This window comes from Balaenoptera musculus, chromosome X, assembly GCF_009873245.2.
Source record: "Balaenoptera musculus isolate JJ_BM4_2016_0621 chromosome X, mBalMus1.pri.v3, whole genome shotgun sequence".
Taxonomy (NCBI): domain Eukaryota; kingdom Metazoa; phylum Chordata; class Mammalia; order Artiodactyla; family Balaenopteridae; genus Balaenoptera; species Balaenoptera musculus.
Genome location: NC_045806.1, coordinates 127,546,181 through 127,567,584, shown reverse-complemented (window position 1 = coordinate 127,567,584; position 21,404 = coordinate 127,546,181). Strand labels below are relative to the sequence as shown.

At 50.5% G+C, this 21,404-nt stretch overlaps 1 protein-coding gene across 1 annotated transcript in view; it reads right to left on the bottom strand.

Annotated features, from left to right (window-relative positions):
* The window catches only part of TKTL1 (transketolase like 1), a 37,820-nt gene that overhangs the window by 10,508 nt on the left and 5,908 nt on the right, over nt 1-21,404 (bottom strand). The window contains 5 exon segments of the mRNA XM_036839134.1: nt 10,688-10,852; nt 14,262-14,455; nt 15,684-15,811; nt 15,893-16,084; nt 17,743-17,838. Coding sequence (XP_036695029.1) covers nt 10,688-10,852; nt 14,262-14,455; nt 15,684-15,811; nt 15,893-16,084; nt 17,743-17,838 — 775 coding nt within the window.

Sequence of the window (21,404 nt, the reverse complement as noted above, 5' to 3'; positions counted from 1 at the left end):
TACAGACACTGCCTGCATCGTACCTGGCCTCTCAGGAGCCTCCGGCACTACAGACCCTGTCTGCATCGTACCTGACCTCTCAGGAGCCTCCAGCACTACAGACCATGCCTGCAACGTACCTGACCTCTCAGGAGCCTCCAGCACTACAGACCCTGCCTGCATCGTACCTGACCTCTCAGGAGCCTCCAGCACTACAGACCCTGCCTGCATCGTACCTGATCTCTCAGGAGCCTCCAGCACTACAGACCCTGTCTGCATCGTACCTGGCCTCTCAGGAGACTCCAGCACTACAGACACTGTCTGCATCGTACCTCACCTCTCAGGAACCGCCAGCACTACAGACCCTGCCTGCATCGTACCTGACCTCTCAGGAGCCTCCAGCACTACAGACCCTGCCTGCATCGTACCTGATCTCTCAGGAGCCTCCAGCACTACAGACCCTGTCTGCATCGTACCTGGCCTCTCAGGAGCCTCCAGCATTACAGACCCTGCCTGCATCGTACCTGATCTCTCAGGAGCCTCCAGCACTACAGACCCTGTCTGCGTCGTACCTGACCTCTCAGGAGCCTCCAGCACTACAGACCCTCTCTGCATCGTACCTGGCCTCTCAGGAGCCTCCAGTACTACAGACCCTGCCTGCATCGTACCTGATCTCTCAGGAGCCTCTAGCACTACAGACAGTGTCTGCATCATACCTGGCCTCTCAGAAGACTCCAGCACTACAGACACTGCCTGCATCGTACCTGACCTCTCAGGAGCCTCCAGCACTACAGACTCTGTCTGCATCGTACCTGGCCTCTCAGAAGACTCCAGCACTACAGACCCTGCCTGCATCGTACCTAGCCTCTCAGAAGACTCCAGCACTACAGACACTGCCTGCATCGTACCTGACCTCTCAGGTGCCTCCGGCACTACAGACCCTGTCTGCATCGTACCTGACCTCTCAGGAGCCTCCAGGACTACAGAACATGCCTGCATCGTACCTGACCTCTCAGGAGCCTCCAGCACTACAGACCCTGCCTGCATCGTACCTGACCTCTCAGGAGCCTCCAGCACTACAGACCCTGCCTGCATCGTACCTGGCCTGTCAGGAGCCTCCGGCACTACAGACCCTGCCTGAATCGTACCTGGCCTCTCAGGAGCCTCCGGCACTACAGACCCTGCCTGAATCGTACCTGGCCTCTCAGGAGCCTCCAGCACTACAGACTCTGTCTGCATCGTACCTGACCTCTCAGGAGCCTCCAGCACTACAGACACTTCCTGCATCGTACCTGACCTCTCAGGAGCCTCCAGCACTACAGACCCTGCCTGCATCGTACCTGACCTCTCAGGAGCCTCCAGCACTACAGACACTGTCTGCATCGTACCTGACCTCTCAGGAGCCTCCAGCACTACAGACTCTGTCTGCATCGTACCTGGCCTCTCAGAAGACTCCAGCACTACAGACCCTGCCTGCATCGTACCTGGCCTCTCAGAAGACTCCAGCACTACAGACACTGCCTGCATCGTACCTGACCTCTCAGGTGCCTCCGGCACTACAGACCCTGTCTGCATCGTACCTGAACTCTCAGGAGCCTCCAGGACTACAGAACATGCCTGCATCGTACCTGACCTCTCAGGAGCCTCCAGGATTGCAGACCCTGCCTGCATCGTACCTAACCTCTCAGGAGCCTCCAGCACTACAGACCGTGCCTGCAACGTACCTGACCTCTCAGGAGCCTCCAGCACTACAGACCCTGCCTGCATCGTACCTGACCTCTCAGGAGCCTCCAGCACTACAGACCCTGCCTGCATCGTACCTGGCCTCTCAGGAGCCTCCGGCACTACAGACCCTGCCTGAATCGTACCTGGCCTCTCAGGAGCCTCCGGCACTACAGACACTGCCTGCATCGTACCTGGCCTCTCAGGAGCCTCCGGCACTACAGACCCTGTCTGCATCGTACCTGACCTCTCAGGAGCCTCCGGCACTACAGACCCTGTCTGCATCGTACCTGACCCCTCAGGAGCCTCCGGCACTACAGACTCTGTCTGCATCGTATCTGACCTCTCAGGAGTCTCCGGCACTACAGACCCTGCCTGCATCGTACCTGGCCTCTCAGGAGCCTCCGGCACTACAGACCCTGTCTGCATCGCACCTAACCTATCAGGAGCCTCCGGCACTACAGACCATGCCTGCATCGTACCTGACCTCTCAGGAGCCTCCAGCACTACAGAACCTGTCTGCATCGTACCTGACCTCTCAGGAGCCTCCAGCACTACAGACCCTGCCTGCATCGTACCTGATCTCTCAGGAGCCTCCAGCACTACAGACCCTGTCTGCATCGTACCTGACCTCTCAGGAGCCTCCAGCATTACAGACCCTGTCTGCATCGTACCTGATCTCTCAGGAGCCTCCAGCACTACAGACACTGTCTGCGTCGTACCTGACCTCTCAGGAGCCTCCAGCAGTACAGACCCTGTCTGCATCGTACCTGATCTCTCAGGAGCCTCCGGCACTACAGACCCTGCCTGCATCGTACCTGACCTCTCAGGAGCCTCCGGCACTACAGACCCTGTCTGCGTCGTACCTGACCTCTCAGGAGCCTCCAGCACTACAAACCCTGTCTGCGTCGTACCTGACCTCTCAGGAGCCTCCAGCACTACAGACCCTCTCTGCATCGTACCTGGCCTCTCAGGAGCCTCCAGTACTACAGACCCTGCCTGCATCGTACCTGATCTCTCAGGAGCCTCCAGCACTACAGACCGTGTCTGCATCGTACCTGGCCTCTCAGAAGACTCCAGCACTACAGACACTGCCTGCATCGTACCTGACCTCTCAGGAGCCTCCAGCACTACAGACCCTGCCTGCATCGTACCTGGCCTCTCAGAAGACTCCAGCACTACAGACCCTGCCTGCATCGTACCTGGCCTCTCAGAAGACTCCAGCACTACAGACACTGCCTGCATCGTACCTGACCTCTCAGGTGCCTCCGGCACTACAGACCCTGTCTGCATCGTACCTGACCTCTCAGGTGCCTCCGGAACTACAGACCCTGTCTGCATCGTACCTGACCCCTCAGGAGCCTCCAGCACTACAGACTCTGTCTGCATCGTACCTGACCTCTCAGGAGCCTCCAGCACTACAGACCATGCCTGCAACGTACCTGACCTCTCAGGAGCCTCCAGCACTACAGACCCTGCCTGCATCGTACCTGACCTCTCAGGAGCCTCCAGCACTACAGACCCTGCCTGCATCGTACCTGATCTCTCAGGAGCCTCCAGCACTACAGACCCTGTCTGCATCGTACCTGGCCTCTCAGGAGACTCCAGCACTACAGACAATGTCTGCATCGTACCTGACCTCTCAGGAACCGCCAGCACTACAGACCCTGCCTGCATCGTACCTGACCTCTCAGGAGCCTCCAGCATTACAGACCCTGTCTGCATCGTACCTGACCTCTCAGGAGCCTCCAGCACTACAGACCCTGTCTGCGTCGTACCTGACCTCTCAGGAGCCTCCAGCACTACAGACCCTGTCTGCGTCGTACCTGACCTCTCAGGAGCCTCCAGCACTACAGACCCTGTCTGCGTCGTACCTGACCTCTCAGGAGCCTCCAGCACTACAGACCCTCTCTGCATCGTACCTGGCCTCTCAGGAGCCTCCAGTACTACAGACCCTGCCTGCATCGTACCTGATCTCTCAGGAGCCTCCAGCACTACAGACCGTGTCTGCATCGTACCTGGCCTCTCAGAAGACTCCAGCACTACAGACACTGCCTGCATCGTACCTGACCTCTCAGGAGCCTCCAGCACTACAGACTCTGTCTGCATCGTACCTGGCCTCTCAGAAGACTCCAGCACTAGAGACCCTGCCTGCATCGTACCTGGCCTCTCAGAAGACTTCAGCACTACAGACACTGCCTGCATCGTACCTGACCTCTCAGGTGCCTCCGGCACTACAGACCCTGTCTGCATCGTACCTGACCTCTCAGGAGCCTCCAGGACTACAGAACATGCCTGCATCGTACCTGACCTCTCAGGAGCCTCCAGGACTACAGACCCTGCCTGCATCGTACCTAACCTCTCAGGAGCCTCCAGCACTACAGACCGTGCCTGCAACGTACCTGACCTCTCAGGAGCCTCCAGCACTACAGACCCTGCCTGCATCGTACCTGACCTCTCAGGAGCCTCCAGCACTACAGACCCTGCCTGCATCGTACCTGGCCTCTCAGGAGCCTCCGGCACTACAGACCCTGCCTGAATCGTACCTGGCCTCTCAGGAGCCTCCGGCACTACAGACCCTGCCTGAATCGTACCTGGCCTCTCAGGAGCCTCCAGCACTACAGACTCTGTCTGCATCGTACCTGACCTCTCAGGAGCCTCCAGCACTACAGACACTTCCTGCATCGTACCTGACCTCTCAGGAGCCTCCAGCACTACAGACCCTGCCTGCATCGTACCTGACCTCTCAGGAGCCTCCAGCACTACAGACACTGTCTGCATCGTACCTGATCTCTCAGGAGCCTCCGGCACTACAGACCCTGTCTGCATCGTACCTGACCTCTCAGGAGCCTCCAGCACTACAGACTCTGCCTGCATCGTACCTGACCTCTCAGGAGCCTCCAGCACTACAGACCCTGCCTGCATCGTACCTGATCTCTCAGGAGCCTCCAGCACTACAGACCCTGTCTGCATCGTACCTGGCCTCTCAGGAGACTCCAGCACTACAGACACTGTCTGCATCGTACCTGGCCTCTCAGGAACCGCCAGCACTACAGACCCTGCCTGCATCGTACCTGACCTCTCAGGAGCCTCCAGCACTACAGACCCTGCCTGCATCGTACCTGACCTCTCAGGAGCCTCCAGCACTACAGACCCTGCCTGCATCGTACCTGGCCTCTCAGGAGCCTCCAGCACTACAGACCCTGTCTGCATCGTACCGGGCCTCTCAGAAGATTCCAGCACTACAGACACTGCCTGCATCGTACCTGACCTCTCAGGACCTTCCAGCACTACAGACCCTGTCTGCACGGTACCTGACCTCTCAGGAGCCTCCAGCACTACAGACCCTGTCTGCATCGTACCTGACCTCTCAGGAGCCTCCAGGACTACAGACCCTGCCTGCATCGTACCTGACCTCTCAGGAGCCTCCAGCACTACAGACCCTGCCTGCATCGTACCTAACCTCTCAGGATCCTCCAGGACTACAGAACATGCCTGCATCGTACCTGACCTCTCAGGAGCCTCCAGCACTACAGACCCTGCCTGCATCGTACCTGACCTCTCAGGAGCATCCAGCACTACAGACCCTGTCTGCATCGTACCTGGCCTCTCAGGAGCCTCCAGCACTACAGACCCTGCCTGCATCGTACATGGCCTCTCAGAAGACTCCAGCACTACAGACCCTGCCTGCATCGTACCTGGCCTCTCAGGAGCCTCCAGCACTACAGACACTGCCTGCATCGTACCTGGCCTCTCAGGAGCCTCCAGCACTACAGACCCTGCCTGCATCGTACCTGGCCTCTCAGGAGCCTCCAGCACTACAGAGCATGTCTGCATCGTACCTGACCTCTCAGGAGCCTCCGGCACTACAGAACCTGTCTGCATCTTACCTGGCCTCTCAGGAGCCTCCAGCACTACAGACCCTGCCTGCATCGTACCTGGCCTCTCAGGAGACTCCGGCACTACAGACCCTGTCTGCATCGTACCTGGCCTCTCAGGAGCCTCGGGCACTACAGACCCTGCCTGCATCGTACCTGGCCTCTCAGGAGCCTCCGGCACTACAGACCCTGCCTGCATCGTACCTGGCCTCTCAGAAGACTCCAGCACTACAGACCCTGTGTGCATCGTACCTGGCCTCTCAGGAGCCTCCAGCACTACAGACCGTGTCTGCATCGTACCTGACCTCTCAGGAGCCTCCAGCACTACAGACCATGCCTGCATCGTACCTGACCTCTCAGGAGCCTCCAGCACTACAGAACCTGTCTGCATCGTACCTGACCTCTCAGGAGCCTCCGGCACTACAGACCCTGTCTGCATCGTACCTGACCTCTCAGGTGCCTCCGGCACTACAGACCCTGTCTGCATCGTACCTGACCTCTCAGGAGCCTCCGGCACTACAGACCCTGTCTGCATCGTACCTGACCTCTCAGGAGCCTCCGGCACTACAGACCCTGTCTGCATCGTACCTGGCCTCTCAGGAGCCTCCGGCAGTACAGGCCCTGCCTGCATCGTACCTGACCTCTCAGGAGCCTCCAGCACTAGAGACCCTGCCTGCATCGTACCTGACCTCTCAGGAGCCTCCGGCACTACAGACACTGCCTGCATCGTACCTGACCTCTCAGGAGCCTCCAGCACTACAGACTCTGTCTGCATCGTACCTGGCCTCTCAGGAGCCTCCGGCACTACAGACCCTGCCTGCATCGTACCTGAGCTCTCAGAAGACTCCAGCACTACAGACCCTGCCTGCATCGTACCTGACCTCTCAGAAGACTCAAGCACTACAGACCCTGCCTGCATCTTACCTGGCCTCTCAGAAGACTCCAGCACTACAGACTCTGTCTGCATCGTACCTGGCCTCTCAGGAGCCTCCAGCACTACAGACCCTGCTTGCATCGTATCTGGCCTCTCAGGAGCCTCCAGCACTACAGACCCTGCCTGCATCGTACCTCACCTCTCAGGAGCCTCCGGCACTACAGACCCTGCCTGCATCGTACCTGACCTCTCAGGAGCCTCCGGCACTACAGACCGTGTCTGCATCGTACTTGACCTCTCAGGAGCCTCCAGCACTACAGAACCTGTCTGCATCTTACCTGGCCTCTCAGGAGCCTCCAGCACTACAGAACCTGTCTGCATCTTACCTGGCCTCTCAGGAGCCTCCAGCATTACAGACCCTGCCTGCATCGTACCTGACCTCTCAGGAGCCTCCAGGACTACAGACCCTGCCTGCATCGTACCTGACCTCTCATGAGCCTCCAGCACTACAGATCCTGTCTGCATCGTACCTGACCTCTCAGGAGCCTCCAGGACTACAGACCCTGCCTGCATCGTACCTGGCCTCTCAGGAGCCTCCAGCACTACAGACCCTGCCTGCATCGTACCTGGCCTCTCAAGAGACTTCAGCACTACAGACCCTGCCTAATCGTACCTGGCCTCTCAGGAGCCTCCAGCACTACAGACCCTGCCTGCATCGTACCTGGCGTCTCAGGAGCCTCCATCACTATAGACCCTGTCTGCATCGTACCTGGCCTCTCAGGAGCCTCCGGCACTACAGACCCTGCCTGCATCGTACCTGACCTCTCAGGAGCCTCCAGCACTACAGACCCTGCCTGCATCGTACCTGACCTCTCAGGAGCCTCCGGCACTACAGACCCTGTCTGCATCGTACCTGACCTCTCAGGTGCCTCCAGCACTACAGACCATGTCTGCATCGTACCTGGCCTCTCAGGTGCCTCCAGCACTACAGACCCTGTGTGCATCGTACCTGGCCTCTCAGGTGCCTCCAGCACTACAGACCAGCCGTCTCACTGAACGCTGCTGACCCTGCCTAGGCCGCTTCTGCTGGGCGGCGCACCTAGACTGAGTCCTGGGCCTCGGGCCACACTCCTCCTCATCTGCGCCCTCCACAGGGAACCAGCATATGGTCCCACTGTGTCAGTCTGATGTGCTTGATGCTAACCACGCTTCTCTCTCTCTATTCTTCACCTCCGCTGGAAGGGCAGGCTCACATACCCTGGCAGGCTTCAAACTAGAAAATGAACATCTTGAGGTAAACAAAGACCGTCCAAGGGGCACATGGCTGTGGCTGGTCTCAACGTCAAGATCCTTGACTCCCATGTCCGTCTGCCAGCAAAAGGGCCCAGGGCCTACTTCCCGCTGTCTCCCTGATAATCGCCTCCCAGTCACTGACTGCCGAAAGGCGCTCTCTCACCCTCATCGGGTCCTTCAGTTGGGCAACACCCTGGAGTGTAAGAGCTCCGGGTCAAAACAGAAAGGACAATTCGAAATAATCATAGCAGCCTTGAGAAACTACAGAACTCAAAAGATTGGATAACAAATTCTTTTTTAAGTCAGGGGTTTTCCAATTCTTTTAACAAAACTGAAAGAGAACCTAATGTAACTGTCAACCCTTTACAAATAATTTTCCACCAACAACTTAACATGAAAGATCACTGTGTGATATTTGGCTTATAACTGGGAAGGAATTCAAATGAATTGAATGATGTTGCCACAACAAAACTCTTTCCCTTCCCATCACCTTATTTATGTAAACAAGGTTTCTTGGCACTTACATCATTAAAATACGAATAGATTTTGTTCTGAAGCTTGTCTCATTCTAGCTTTAAGTGTACTTAACCAATGCTACACGAGCTAATAATTATAACTGTAGCTCAATCTAGAAGAAAACAAATTGTAATGCTCCAAGGCCTATGGACATAAGAAAATTTTTAAAAACTGTCAATGTATATGCATATTTTTATTGCAGAAAAGAACTGTCAACAAAAGGCTTTCATGCATAAATATATTTGGGGAAGCAGAACGGAAATAAGAATTCAAGTAGAAAAACGGATTTAATTTCTGACAAAGAGAGCCTTCATGTAATTGGATGATTTGAGTGTTAAAGTGTCACAAATTTCAATATACGGGAAATTATATCCTTTGCATCTACTTAAATCTGTGATGAAAAATTTAGATGTTAACTTAAAGCTAGGCAGAAAAAGATCTAGTTTAGAAAAACACATTCAGCAGTTTGGAAAGCAAACACATTTGGAGATAAATGATCTATCCTCTAAGCTACCTGGCACCCCCATCCCCAGTCTAACAGGTACCCTGACCCCCCTACCCCAGGGCCCAAAGAGAGCTCCTGACTGCGTTCCCAAAACCCATTCCTCCCCCAGTCTTGTCCATCTCAGGAAGCAACACTCCTCCGCTCCCAGGTGCTCTGGCCTCTGCCCTAGCGCCAGCCTTGGTTCCTGCCCTGACACCTACCCCATGGCATCCTGCCGACTCTCCCGGCAAAGCAGATTCTGGATGAGTCTGCTCCTCTCCAACCCCACAGCTGCTGCCCTGGTCCAAGTCGCCATCTCCTGTCACCTCCCCCGCTCCCCCCAGCAAGCTGTTCTCCACAGCGGCCCTCCCTTCTGCTCCCTGAACAGCTCAGATTTGGGCGTGCCACAGAGCTAGCTGGGCCCCCTGCTGGGAATACCGTCCCCCAAAGATCTGCGCATGACTGACTCCTTGTCACTTAAGTCTCAGCTTAAACGTCACGTCCTCTGAGACCTTGCTGCTGACTGGCCCTAGTCACGCTATCACTGTAGTCACCAGTTTCACCTGGTAGCCCTGGATGCTACCCACTTGCTGGCTGCTGCTTTATTCGTTGCCTTCAGCTGCTGACTGAAAGAATCAATGAGTTAGGAAGTAAGCTTTTTGATAGGTGGCTCAATTCAGAAAATTATGAATTGTATTTTTTTCCATTCAAAATGGAAACAGCTTAGCTTAATGAGACCCACAGAAAAATGTACATATTCTTACAATTGCAATGACCTACTTTACTGAACAGGGGGGCTTAAATTCCAACACTGACAGGGCCAGGGAAGCACCGTGAACAAATGAGCGGGCCAGCAGGACGCAGGGACATGGTGAGCTGGCTGTGGACCCCCATCTAAATGGGGCCCCTGCTTGGCTCCAGCTAACTGGTGGCAGGAAGGAAGGAATGTCGTCCCAATGTTGCCAGATCTTCCCATTCTTCAAGAGAATCCAGAAATTTGGATTCCATATAAAATTTCCTGACTTTTAAAAGCTGGCAACTGGGACTTCCCCGGCGGTCCAGTGGTTAAGACTCCGTGTTTCCAACACAGGGGGGCGCGGGTTCGATCCCTGGTCGGGGAACTAAGATCCCACACGCCACATGGTACAGGCAAAAAAAAAAAGAAAAAAGAAAAAAAAAAGCTGGCAACTAATTTAAAATATCTGTAAATACTACTTGTTCCAAATACAATCTCTCTGGTGGTCACGTAAGGCCTGCTGGCCCATAGATTTCTGGCCAGTGCTGTTTTTGGCCTCTACGATGTGAAGGTACATGTGCGCTGGCCTCTGCAGTGGCACAGAGCTTTACAAGTCAAGGCGTTTACTTGCACAAACTCCTTTCTCTCTCTCGAGGGGAGTGTGTGCGGATATGTGCATGCATAAGGGACTCCTGCGCTAATGTCATCCTGGGAAGAGACTGAAGCACAGATAAGCAGAACAGCTCTACCTAAGGCCACAGCACTACTGACATTCTTGAGGCTGCAATTAGGGCAACATTTGAATATCTAGGATATATTAGGCCCCATGCAACAAGGTGGAGAGAAAAACCACAGTCCCTTGTAGCTTTCAATCTATTGGCCTCTGGGATGTTGTAGGATTGCCTGGTTGTGGGATGGGCAGGGCAGGAAGAGTGGGGTCACCTAGAGCTACCAGGGAGCTGGGCATGCTTTAGGCCTGGAGACCTGAGGGCAGATGGCTGGAGCCCCTCCCTGCGGTCCTGGAAGTCACCCCTCAGACTCTGCCTGGCTGCTCTGTACTTGTTTCCCCCGACACTTTTTTCCTCCAGCTCCTTTGCTTTTATAAGTGGAAAGAAAAACTGTAACACAGCGCAGCCCCTCCTATGTCTGGTGGGCCACTGTTTGTCAATGAGAAGACTCAAGATGGATGTCCCCAGCATACATACCATGTTTTGCTCAGCAATACAACACTCAACGAAGCGCTCAGGGTGTTCCTTCTTGAATATCTCAGAGAAGGTGGAGTTCTTGCTGTCACCGTGCAGCACAACGACTCTGTCATTTGCATGGCCCAGCTTAGCCAGGGCCAAACCACATGCTTTCCGAGTAGCTATCTGGAAGTTAAACAGTAGAGTTTCTTAGAATGGGTTTAGAAGGAAGGTGAATTGGTAGAATTATAAACTGTCATCTACCTTAATGAAGAAAGCAAATTTGTGATTCACCAATAATCTCCTTTAGGGTCATAAAAAAGGACTGCTAGCCAATTTTAAATCCATACTTGGCTCACTGGGTATCAATTTCCCCCAAATAAATTTATTCTTCTGTCCCATTCCTATAGTTGATTTAAAAATTTACATTGCCCAAAATGCAAATGCCTCTGTGAGTGTTTAACTATAAAACTGATAATACTCACTGTAAATATTAAAATGTAGAACTTTAGAAACATAATACAAATAATAAACAATTCCATTAGGATATTGTTTGAGATTGGACTCAATCTATGGATTAATTTAGGGGAGAACTGACATCCTTACAATATTGAGTTTTTCTATTAAAAAAAACAAGGTTTGGCATTTCCTCAAAGAGTTAAACAGAATTACTACGACCCAGCAATTCTACTCCTAGGTATATACCCAAGAGAAAAATACATCTATACGAAAGGTTGTACACAAATGTTCATTGCAGCATTATTCACAATAGCCAAAAGGTAGAAACAACCCAAATGTCCAGCAACAGGTGAATGGATAAATAAAACATATGATATACCCATAAAATGGAGTACTGCCACCACACGGATGAACCTCGAGAACACAGTGCTGAGTGAAATAAGCCAGACTCAAAACTTTGCATATTATATGATCCCATTTACATGAAATGTCTGGAATAGGCAAATCCACAGACACAGAAAGTAGATTAGCAGTCACTAGGGGCTGGGTGGGAATAGAGAGTAACTGCTAATGGGTATAGGGTTTCTCTTTGGGATGACGGAAATGTTGTAAGATTGAGTGTGGTGATGGTTGCACAACTCTTGTCAGTATGCTAAAAACCATTGAATTGTACATTTCAAATGGGTAGATTATATAGAAATCTATAGCTTTATATAGCTTTATTATCTCAATAAAGCTGTTATTTAAAAAAACAAGGTTTGGGCTTCCCTGGTGGCGCAGTGGTTGAGAATCTGCCTGCTAATGCAGGGAACACGGGTTCGAGCCCTGGTCTGGGAGGATCCCACATGCCGCGGAGCGGCTGGGCCCGTGAGCCACAATTACTGAGCCTGCGTGTCTGGAGCCTGTGCTCCGCAACAAGAGGCCGCGATAGTGAGAGGCCCGCGCACAGCGATGAAGAGTGGCCCCCCCTTGCCACAACTAGTGAAAGCCCTCGCACAGAAACGAAGACCCAACATAGCCATAAATTAAAAATAAATAAATAAATAAAAATTTAAAAAAAACAAGGTTTGCCTCCGCATTTGTCTTTGTTCATTCATCTAAACACTCCTAAAAATATTTTTTAAAACAGGCAATTCATGTAGATGAGTACGAAAGTCAGGTTATGAAAGGATATCGAGTGAAAAGGCCATCTTCCTCCTGCTCTCCCAGTTCCTCTCCCCAGAGGTAAGGGAAATGACAGGTTTGTGTGGCATCCTTTTGGCAATGGTCTACTCACAAATACTTGGTGAGCACCTCATGCATACAAGGCATGTGAGCTTCTTTTAGGGCTATAGTTTTATAAGTATCTTAACATAGACCTTATATACTTAAGTTTATTTTTAGTTATTTTAGTTTTTATTGCCATTGTAAAAGGGATAATCTCTCCATTTTATTAATATAAGAATCAATCTTTGTATATTAGTTTTGCTACAAGTTCTCGTTCTGGACTCCTCTTATTTCTAACCATTTTCTGTCGATTCTCTTGGGCTTTCCAGACATACAACTCTACCACCTGCAAATAGGCTTGCCTTTTCATCGTCAGGACTGAGTCTTTAATTGTTAATGATCATAATTTCCCCCCTCCTAATACTGGGGAATGATATGCATTACTAATTTGAACTTCACTGATTCATATACCTCTTTAAGGTACTGAGTTGAGACCAGCGAACATTTTATTTAGAATTTTTACATCAATATTCATAAGTGAGGTTGGCCTGTAGTTATTTCCTTTGGGCTAGCATTATAACATTTCGGCTTCATAAATGGCTTTTTCCATATTCAAGAAGGTTTGAAATAGCCTAGGAATTAACCCATTCCTTGAAGGTTAAAATTAAGTCACTCTTGCAACTTAGTGAGCCTGGCACTTTGGAGGTACAACTCTTGGACAGTTTTCTCAAATTTTTCTATGGCTGTTGATCTACTTAAGTGTTTTGTGTCTTTTTAGTCAATTTTGGTATTTTATGTATTCCTAAAAGAGGTCCTTTTTTTTTTTTTTTAGGTTTTCATACCAATTAGCATAGTTTTCTCAAAATTCTGTTTTCCGCATCTGTGGTTATCTCCTCTAGTGACTAATTTTATTCATTTATGATTTTCATCTCTTTAAGTAGGCTAGATAATGGTTTGTCTACTGTATTAGTAATTCAAAGAGCCAACTCTTTGATTTGTGTATTAATGTGACTTCTTGTTCTTTAATTCATTAACTTTTTACGAACTGGCCTGTTTCCTTAATTTTTCCTATTAGTAAAATATATACACTTCTTTCAAAAAATGAAAAGCTCCCATAATCCCACCTACCTTCCAGACATAAACATTTCATCATAATCAATGCTGCAATTGACATTCATTCTATTCTGCACACTTGCACAGGTGTTTCTGTAGGATAAATTCCTGTGAGTTGCACTGCTAGTTTGAAGGGTGTGAACAGCTAAAGTGTTAACACATATTACCAAAGTAGCCTCTGTTTATATGTACTTTTCCCTTATTAATAGCGTTCTTCTGCTTTTAAATTTGTTTTCTAATTTCTCAAATAGTCAATTCATTTATTTTAAACCCATATTTACCAGGCTAAGAAAACGTAAGTAACACTCAAAATGTCCCCAAATAAATAAGTATTTCCTTCCTCCCAGGCTCACCACCTTATTTCCTTAGGTTGTGAAGACCCTGCATACTTTGAATACAAAAATGGTAACAAAAAGCAGAAAGGTTTTATGTTCAGCCTTTAGTGCCTAATTTGTTTCCTTTTTGAAGAACTGGTCCTTGATGAATTGGTGTGTTTCCTTGTGTAATCCAGGGAATAAGCCCAACAGATCAATCCAGCCAGGCCCCCATCCTTTGAGTAGACACAGAAGCAAACAAAAGTTGCACAGCACTGGACACAAATAAGTAGTGACTGACTGGTAAGAAAATTCAGACCTGAGTTAAGTTTGAAATCAAAGAATAAATATCAGAAACAGTACAAGAGAAGGTAAATCCATATTTATTGCTTATAATCTTTAGTTAAGTACCACATCACCTAACAATTTGTTCATTCCTGGAGATCAGAGTAAACAGAGTCCTCTGTATTTAGGAAAAGCAGAGAAAAAAGCAGTTTGCCTACCATGTCACCAACATTGTAAGCAGGTGGAGAGATCATTTCTATATCTGTGATGTTGATTTGAGGCGAGTCTTCAACAGGGGGTTTTGGGTCAAGCTTCTTCTTGGTCTGTATCTGGCTCTCAATTAGTTTGATAATTGTATCCACTCTTTCTTTTGGCATTGGCCTTTCATGCCAATTTTCTGAATCCTCAACTTCTGCAACCCAATGGATAAAACACATTCATTCCCTAAGTATCTAATGAGCTCCTATTTGGTCATCTGAAAGACATCCAGATGGAAAAGATGTCAGCCACAGAGTAAAAAGCTGGCACAGGGGGCCTGACATGGTACTGCAGTCGCAGGAGACAGCCTTGACAAAGGCCGAGAGGCTCCTGAGGGGGCCACTGGCCCATGTGCTGGTGAATGGAGGGGAGAGTGAGGGAGATGAGGCTGGACAGGCAGAGCAGACCATGGAGGATCCTATGGGTATAAGGAGTCTGAGTTCTGTCCAAAGCAAGATGGGAAACCACTGACGGGTTTGGAAGGGGGATGGTGACTGATCAGATCCGTGTTGTAGAAAGATCACCACGGCAGTCATGTGGGGGCTGGCTTGGGGAGACTGCAGTTAGGGAGAGGTGACTGGGCCTGGGCAAGAGAGATGGAGAGGAGCGAACAGACTTGAGACGTACGTCAGGAGCAGAATCAATCAGAATCGATGAAAGACTGGGTATGTGTGTAGGGGGCACATAAGGGAGAGGTGGAGGCAAGGACAATACCCAGGTTTCTGCCAGGAGCAAACTGGTCCAGTCGTCATTTACTGAACGGGGGTACCAGAATAAGACTGTATTTTGAGAAGGAGTCATAGAAGAGTTTTATTCTAAAATGTCAACACTAAAAACACACCAGGGATCACACCTACTGCAACTATTTATACTTGAGATGAACAACTTCAGAGGTCCACTTTGAAATCTGCAAGAAGTTAAGACTTTCAAAACCCCCTCCCTTCCCCGACCCTCAGTTCCACAGTTACCTTTCCCAGAGGCGCTGCTTTACTAGTGGCCTGTGTGTCCTCCCAGGTAGCGTGGGCACAGGCTAGGGCGCTCGCAGGCACGTACACTCATGTTTACGTATCTGCTCACGCTCAGCCCCCCTCTGGCTCTGCACTCCCGTGGAGATGGCTCCCTGCTGGTCCTCTAACTGAGGGACTATCCTCTCAGCCGCTCCCTTGCGCTCGCTTGCTGGGGGTCTGGGCTCCCTCCCCCTTGCCCTAACCAGATCTGCTATCTACAAGCATGAGAAAGAGCAAGAGCGCTGGGCGCACGTCACAGGCGTAATCACCGTGCGTGAAGTCAGCTGTCTGCCCAGCTAGCCTAAGCCTCCCTCCACCTCATATGCTAGGCAGAGGTTTTTGACAACCACAAGCAGAAAAGCAACACTTCCTTACGTGGCATGCCGTGGCCCCTGAAGGTCTTGGCAACTATAGCAGTGGGCTTGCTCTTCACTTGAGCCGCCTGCTGGAACACCTGGCACAGTGCCTCCACATCGCGGCCATCCACCACGAAAGTATTCCACCTGTCAACCGAGAAGTGGGCCAGGTTAGAAGGCGAAGGGGGGATGGGGCGGAAAGAAGGTGCCACAAAACAGGACAGTTACCCAAAGGCTTCACAGCGCTTCTGAAAGACGTCTGTGCAGTGCTTGAGGGGCAGGGTGCCTCTGTGGTACAGGCGATTCACGTCAAAGATGGCCACGAGGTTGTCCAGACTGTGGTGGGAAGCAAAGGCCATGGCCTCCCAGACGGAGCCTTCCGAGGACTCGTCACCTCCAATGAGGCAGAACACCCGGTAGCTGGGGCAAGCCGAGAGACGTTAGGACCGTGCCTGGGGCTCCTCTGGGCAGCTCGAGCAAATATATTTCATGGAGAGAAACAAAGGAGGAGACAGAAGCAGCTGCTTCAGACCTAAGACAATTTTCCCTGTCAACGCTGCCCAAATTCCACAGCTGAGGAAACACAGCTTTAAAAGCTTGGGCCTCACGACATGGGCTGCACCTTTGGCTAGTCTTCTCATTCTAGCTGTAAAAGTAATTTCTACGTTCTTCTGCCACTTCCCTGGGCCCAACGAATAAGAGCGGATGGGGAGAAGGCAGCTCCCTTAAATGCCCAAACATTTACATATATGGTTTCTTGATAAGCTCCATGTTAAGCACTGCCACCTTCTATTTCTGATCTTACAAATTTATATACAATAACAACAATCAAAACATCCTACCTCAGGAGCGTATGTTCTGTTACAAATATTAAACTCCTCCGCAGCAGAAACATGAAATGTTTAAAGCACTAAAACACAACCCAGACCCCCAAAAAATGCTATAAATGAGGTATAAGAAAAGTGATTAACCACAGGATAGGGACTAACAGAGGCAACAGTGAGAGATGAAAAAGGTCAACAGTGGAGGAAGCACAACAAAGTGCCTCCAGAGGGGCCACCTGGGCTGGAACCTGGGACCGAGGGGCTGCAGACTCAGGCACCCTGGGTGAACCATGGGAGTAGAACATGCACACCATCATGGCCAACCCTGAGCCCCCCAGGATCCCCCATCTTGCTGCTCCTACCATCAGCAGCACCTGGGCACACACCCCTGCAAGAAAGGCATGGATCTGCCTGTCTTCAGGAAGGTGGACCATTCCAGAAAAAGAGACCTTTGATTAACATGTAGGGGTCCCCAGTGGAAAGGCAAATACACCATCTGTTCACTCTACAGTGAAGCTCACTGAGATATGGGAAACAGGAAGATGTCTCTCTTAGTAAAAACTTGAATCCTAGGACTTCCCCGGTGGTCCAGTGGGTAAGACTCCGCACTCCCAATGCAGGGGGCTCGGGTTTGATCCCTGGTCAGGGAACTAGATCCCACAATGCTGCAGCTAAGACCTTGCATACCACCACTGAAGATCTCGCATGCCGCAACTAAGACCCGGCGCAGCTAGCTAGCTAGCTAAATAAACAAACAAGTAAATAAATAGATGTTTAAAAAAAACTTAGACTTGAATCCTAATAAACTGTTTTCTTTCTTTTTTAAAATATTTATTTATTTATTTTGGCTGTGCCGGGTCTTAGTTGCAGCATGTGGGATCCTACAGTTGTGGCATGTGGGCTCATAGTTGCAGCATGCGGGCTTCTTACTTGCGGCATGCATGTGGGATCTAGTTATCTGAACAGGGATCGAACCTGGGCCCCCTGCACTGGGAGTGCGGAGTCTTACCCACTGGACCACCAGGGAAGTCCCTAATGAACTGATTTCTATACTGCAGGCAGCACTTAGAACCCAACAGGAGATGCTAGAACCGCTTCATGAAATATGATTTCTTTTTACTCCTTGAGTACTTGGTAAGCTGAACTTTTAACACAATCACTGCCTTCCCAAACTAATAAGCGATAAATAAAGCCAAAGTGCTGGGGGTGGGGTGGGGTGGGAACAGTTAAGTGGTTTCTGGGTAAGCGCCTTACCTGGCCTTGTCAAGGTACTTGCCAGTATATGCCATCCCACACGCGACCCCCAGTCCTTCCCCCAGCCATCCAGTTGCCACATTAACAAACGACAGACTCTGTAAGAGAAAGCACCAAATGAATCTACACACCCTCATGCACCTCAAAGTGTCAGATCAACGTCACAAAGACAACAGAGTCACAGGTAATCCATGCAGCTGGTGAGGGCAACTGGAGCTCTGACAACACAGAAGTGGGAAGCTTCTGCACACAGCAGTCTAAACAGAGCCCAAGAGCAAAGCAGAAAAAAACATAAGCAGAAGTCTTGCCATTTCCACAAGACCTTTTATCTAGCTGTACACAGACCAGATGTTCAATGTTTTTGGAGAATATGGACTCTTAAACAGAAACTAGAAACACTGAAGAAGATTTCAATTTCCCTGGTTTGTAAAACTCAAGTCAACTGAGATTTGGGAAGTGGTGATGTAGGAGGTTATGCTAGAAATAAGTCACTTTCTACCACCACTCCATTTATCCCCACTGACCTGCTTGTACGCACAGGCTATCACGGTCCCACGGAGAGAATGTGGCCCTCTGAGGGCCACAAGGTGGTGCCAGTGCCAAAGGTCTGCTGCACTGAGGCCTCACTCACTCCCAAGCTTCTGAAGAGATATCAAACTTATTCAACACTTCTGCTGCCACCATCTTGGCCTGGCCACAAACACCTCTTGCCTCTGTCAGAGCAGTGGCCTCCCTGCTTCCCTCCACAGTCGTTCTCAACACAGCCACCAGGCGGAGCACGATAAAACCGAAGCCCGCCCCTCAATCGCTGCGGAGAACTGTCCAAGGTCTTGTCGTCTAACGTCAAGTAGAGCTCAAGTTCTTGCAGTGGCCTGTTCACTCCAGACCCCCATCACCTCCCACTGCTCCGGGTGCCTGGCCTCCTGGATGTCCTTGGAACACGCCACGCACATGCCTGCCTCAGGGCTTTAGCACGTGTGGCCCCCTCTCCCCCGAGTGCTCAGTGCTTGTGCCTAAATAAGGGCACAGCTCACTCCCTCACACCCTCCAAGTCTCTGCTCAAATGTCAACACCAAGGCTTTCCTGGACCATCTCTTTCACCTAGTACCTGCCCTCCACTTCCCTTGGATCTAGGATACTCAGCCCCATCTGACATGCTATTTCTGGGTTTGTTTCTTGTCTGCCCCCTTCCTCCATTCAGATGTCAGCTCCATTCAGAGACTGGTTTGTGTTGTCACTACCACGGATGAGTGGATGGTACTTGTTAGTCTCAGATCCCTCTCCTGTCTTGCTCCACCCTACTGTTCTGCTCTTCCTGGGGCTCTTGACCTTCCTTAACTTTCTCTACGTGCTTTGTGCCCTCACAGATTTGTTTTGCATCTCTAGCCCCGAGAACTGCCCCACTGAAGTCTCTCTTGACAACATCGCTAGCTTAGTCTTTCTCCCTACAGCTCCTATTTTACGCCTGTAACAAGCTCTGGCTCCCAGGTGCCTTACGTGCCCTTGGAGTGAGCCTGCGCTCTACACTCAGACCAACTCCACTTCCCCCCAGCTTTAACGCAGGGGACAAGTAAGCCCACTTCCATAAGGCTTTGCTCTCTGGGTATGATGGCGAGGAAAGCCCCGTTCAGGAAGCAAGAGGCTGTAGGATTAATTGAGAAGATTGGTGGGGCATCAGCATGATGTCTGGCATGGCGGAAGCACGCCCACATGGGTTCCCTTTCCTTTCCCAAGAATCCTTTCGCTGTAGGGGGGACACTCACAACTGAGGGGCCAAGAATAAAGATGCACACAAGCTGCTGAGGGCACCCAGGAAAGAAAGCTTTCTCTTCCAGGTGGTACTTCTCATCTTTGTTCTGACACAAAGTGTGCTTCAAGAACAAATTTACAAGAAGGCTTTTTGGTTACTTCCCAAGCCTCCTTGGCTAAAGAAAACAAAAGAGCTGATAAAACAAAAACTAAGGCCTGGGTGGTGGACGGAGAGATCATGAGCACCTCAGTCAGTGCCATGGCCAGGCCTTAGCAAGCGGCCTCCTCATGCAGCTGTCTACATAGACACTCCTGCCCCGGGAGCACAGATTATGGAGACCCTGGCTTCTCGGCCTCTAGCGAGTCCATTTACTCCATTCCCAACCAGAGCCAAGATGGACTATGCTCCTGAGTGTTTTTTTTTTTAAACTAAATTTATTTATTTTATTTATTTTTGGCTGCATTGGGTCTTCGTTGTTGCATGTGGGCTTTCTCTAGTTGCAGTGCACGGGCTTCTCATTGCAGCGGCTTCTCTTGTTGTGGAGCACGGGCTCTAGGCGCACGGGCTTCAGTAGTTGTGGCGCGTGGGCTGAGTAGTTGTGGCTCGTGGGCTCTAGAGCGCAGGCTCAGTAGTTGTGGTGCACGGGCTTAGTTGCTCCGCAGCATGTGGGATCTTCCCGGACCACGGCTCGAACCCGTGTCCCCTGCATTGGCAGGCGGATTCTTTTATATATATATATATATATTTTTTTAAATTAATTAATTAATTTACTTATTTTTGGCTGTGTTGGGTCTTCGTTTCTGTGCGAGGGCTTTCTCTAGTTGTGGCAAGCGGGGGCCACTCTTCATCGCGGTGCATGGGCCTCTCACTATCGCGGCCTCTCTTGCTGCGGAGCACAGGCTCCAGACGCGCAGGCTCAGTAGTTGTGGCGCATGGGCTTCGTTGCTCCGCGGCATGTGGGATCCTCCCAGACCAGGGCTCGAACCCGTGTCCCCCTGTATTGGCAGGCAGATTCTCAACCACTGCGCCACCAGGGAAGCCCAGCAGGTGGATTCTTTACCACTTCGCCACCAGGGAAGTCCCCTGAGTGTTTTTTCTTGTCTTCAAACTTTATCTGCTGCGTAAGCCTGATGAACACACAAATCTGGCAAATGAGTACAGCCCAGCCTGAGGCTACACGCCAGAAAGTCTCTCTATCCCTCTAAGGCCAATGACTCTGATTATATGATAGCAGCGGTTATGGGATAGTCTAGGCATCTTTTTTTTTTTTTTTTTTTGGCTGTGCTGCGCGGCTTGCGGAATCTTGGTTCCCTGACCAGGGATTGAACCCAGGCTCCCAACAGTGAAAGCGTGGAGTCCTAACTACTGGACCACCAGGGAATTCCCACATCTTTCCCTTTTTTAAAGTAAAGCTCTAAACACCCATACTTTGTTTGTACACCTATAGTTATTCAGTTTTTAGGATGAAGGAAATTCAAGCTTACAGAAAAGTTGTACGAATAGTACAATGAAGTTCCATATACTCTTTACCTAAATTTGTCAACTATTACTAATGGACTTCGTTTGCTTCATCTCTCTTCCTCTACACACACGTTTTATTTATCCTTTGCCAAACCTCATTTGAGATTATGTTTTAGACACCAAGGCAAGGATCATAACTACGGCTCCAGGTACTCTGCCTATACTCTGCCTTTGTCTTTACTTCCCGCTGCCCAGATTTGGGGTTTCTATTTGCACATGTTGTTCTACCAGTTGAGCTTTAAATGCTTTGCTCAGAACACAGCAAACTTTCAGACAGCATCAAAAGAGCTGCTTGTTCTTCTAGATCGACCTTGCTTTTAATATTTCTTTTCTTTCCTGTCCCCCAGTGTCATGAGGTTATCTCGTACTATAGCTAGCCTAATGAGAAACT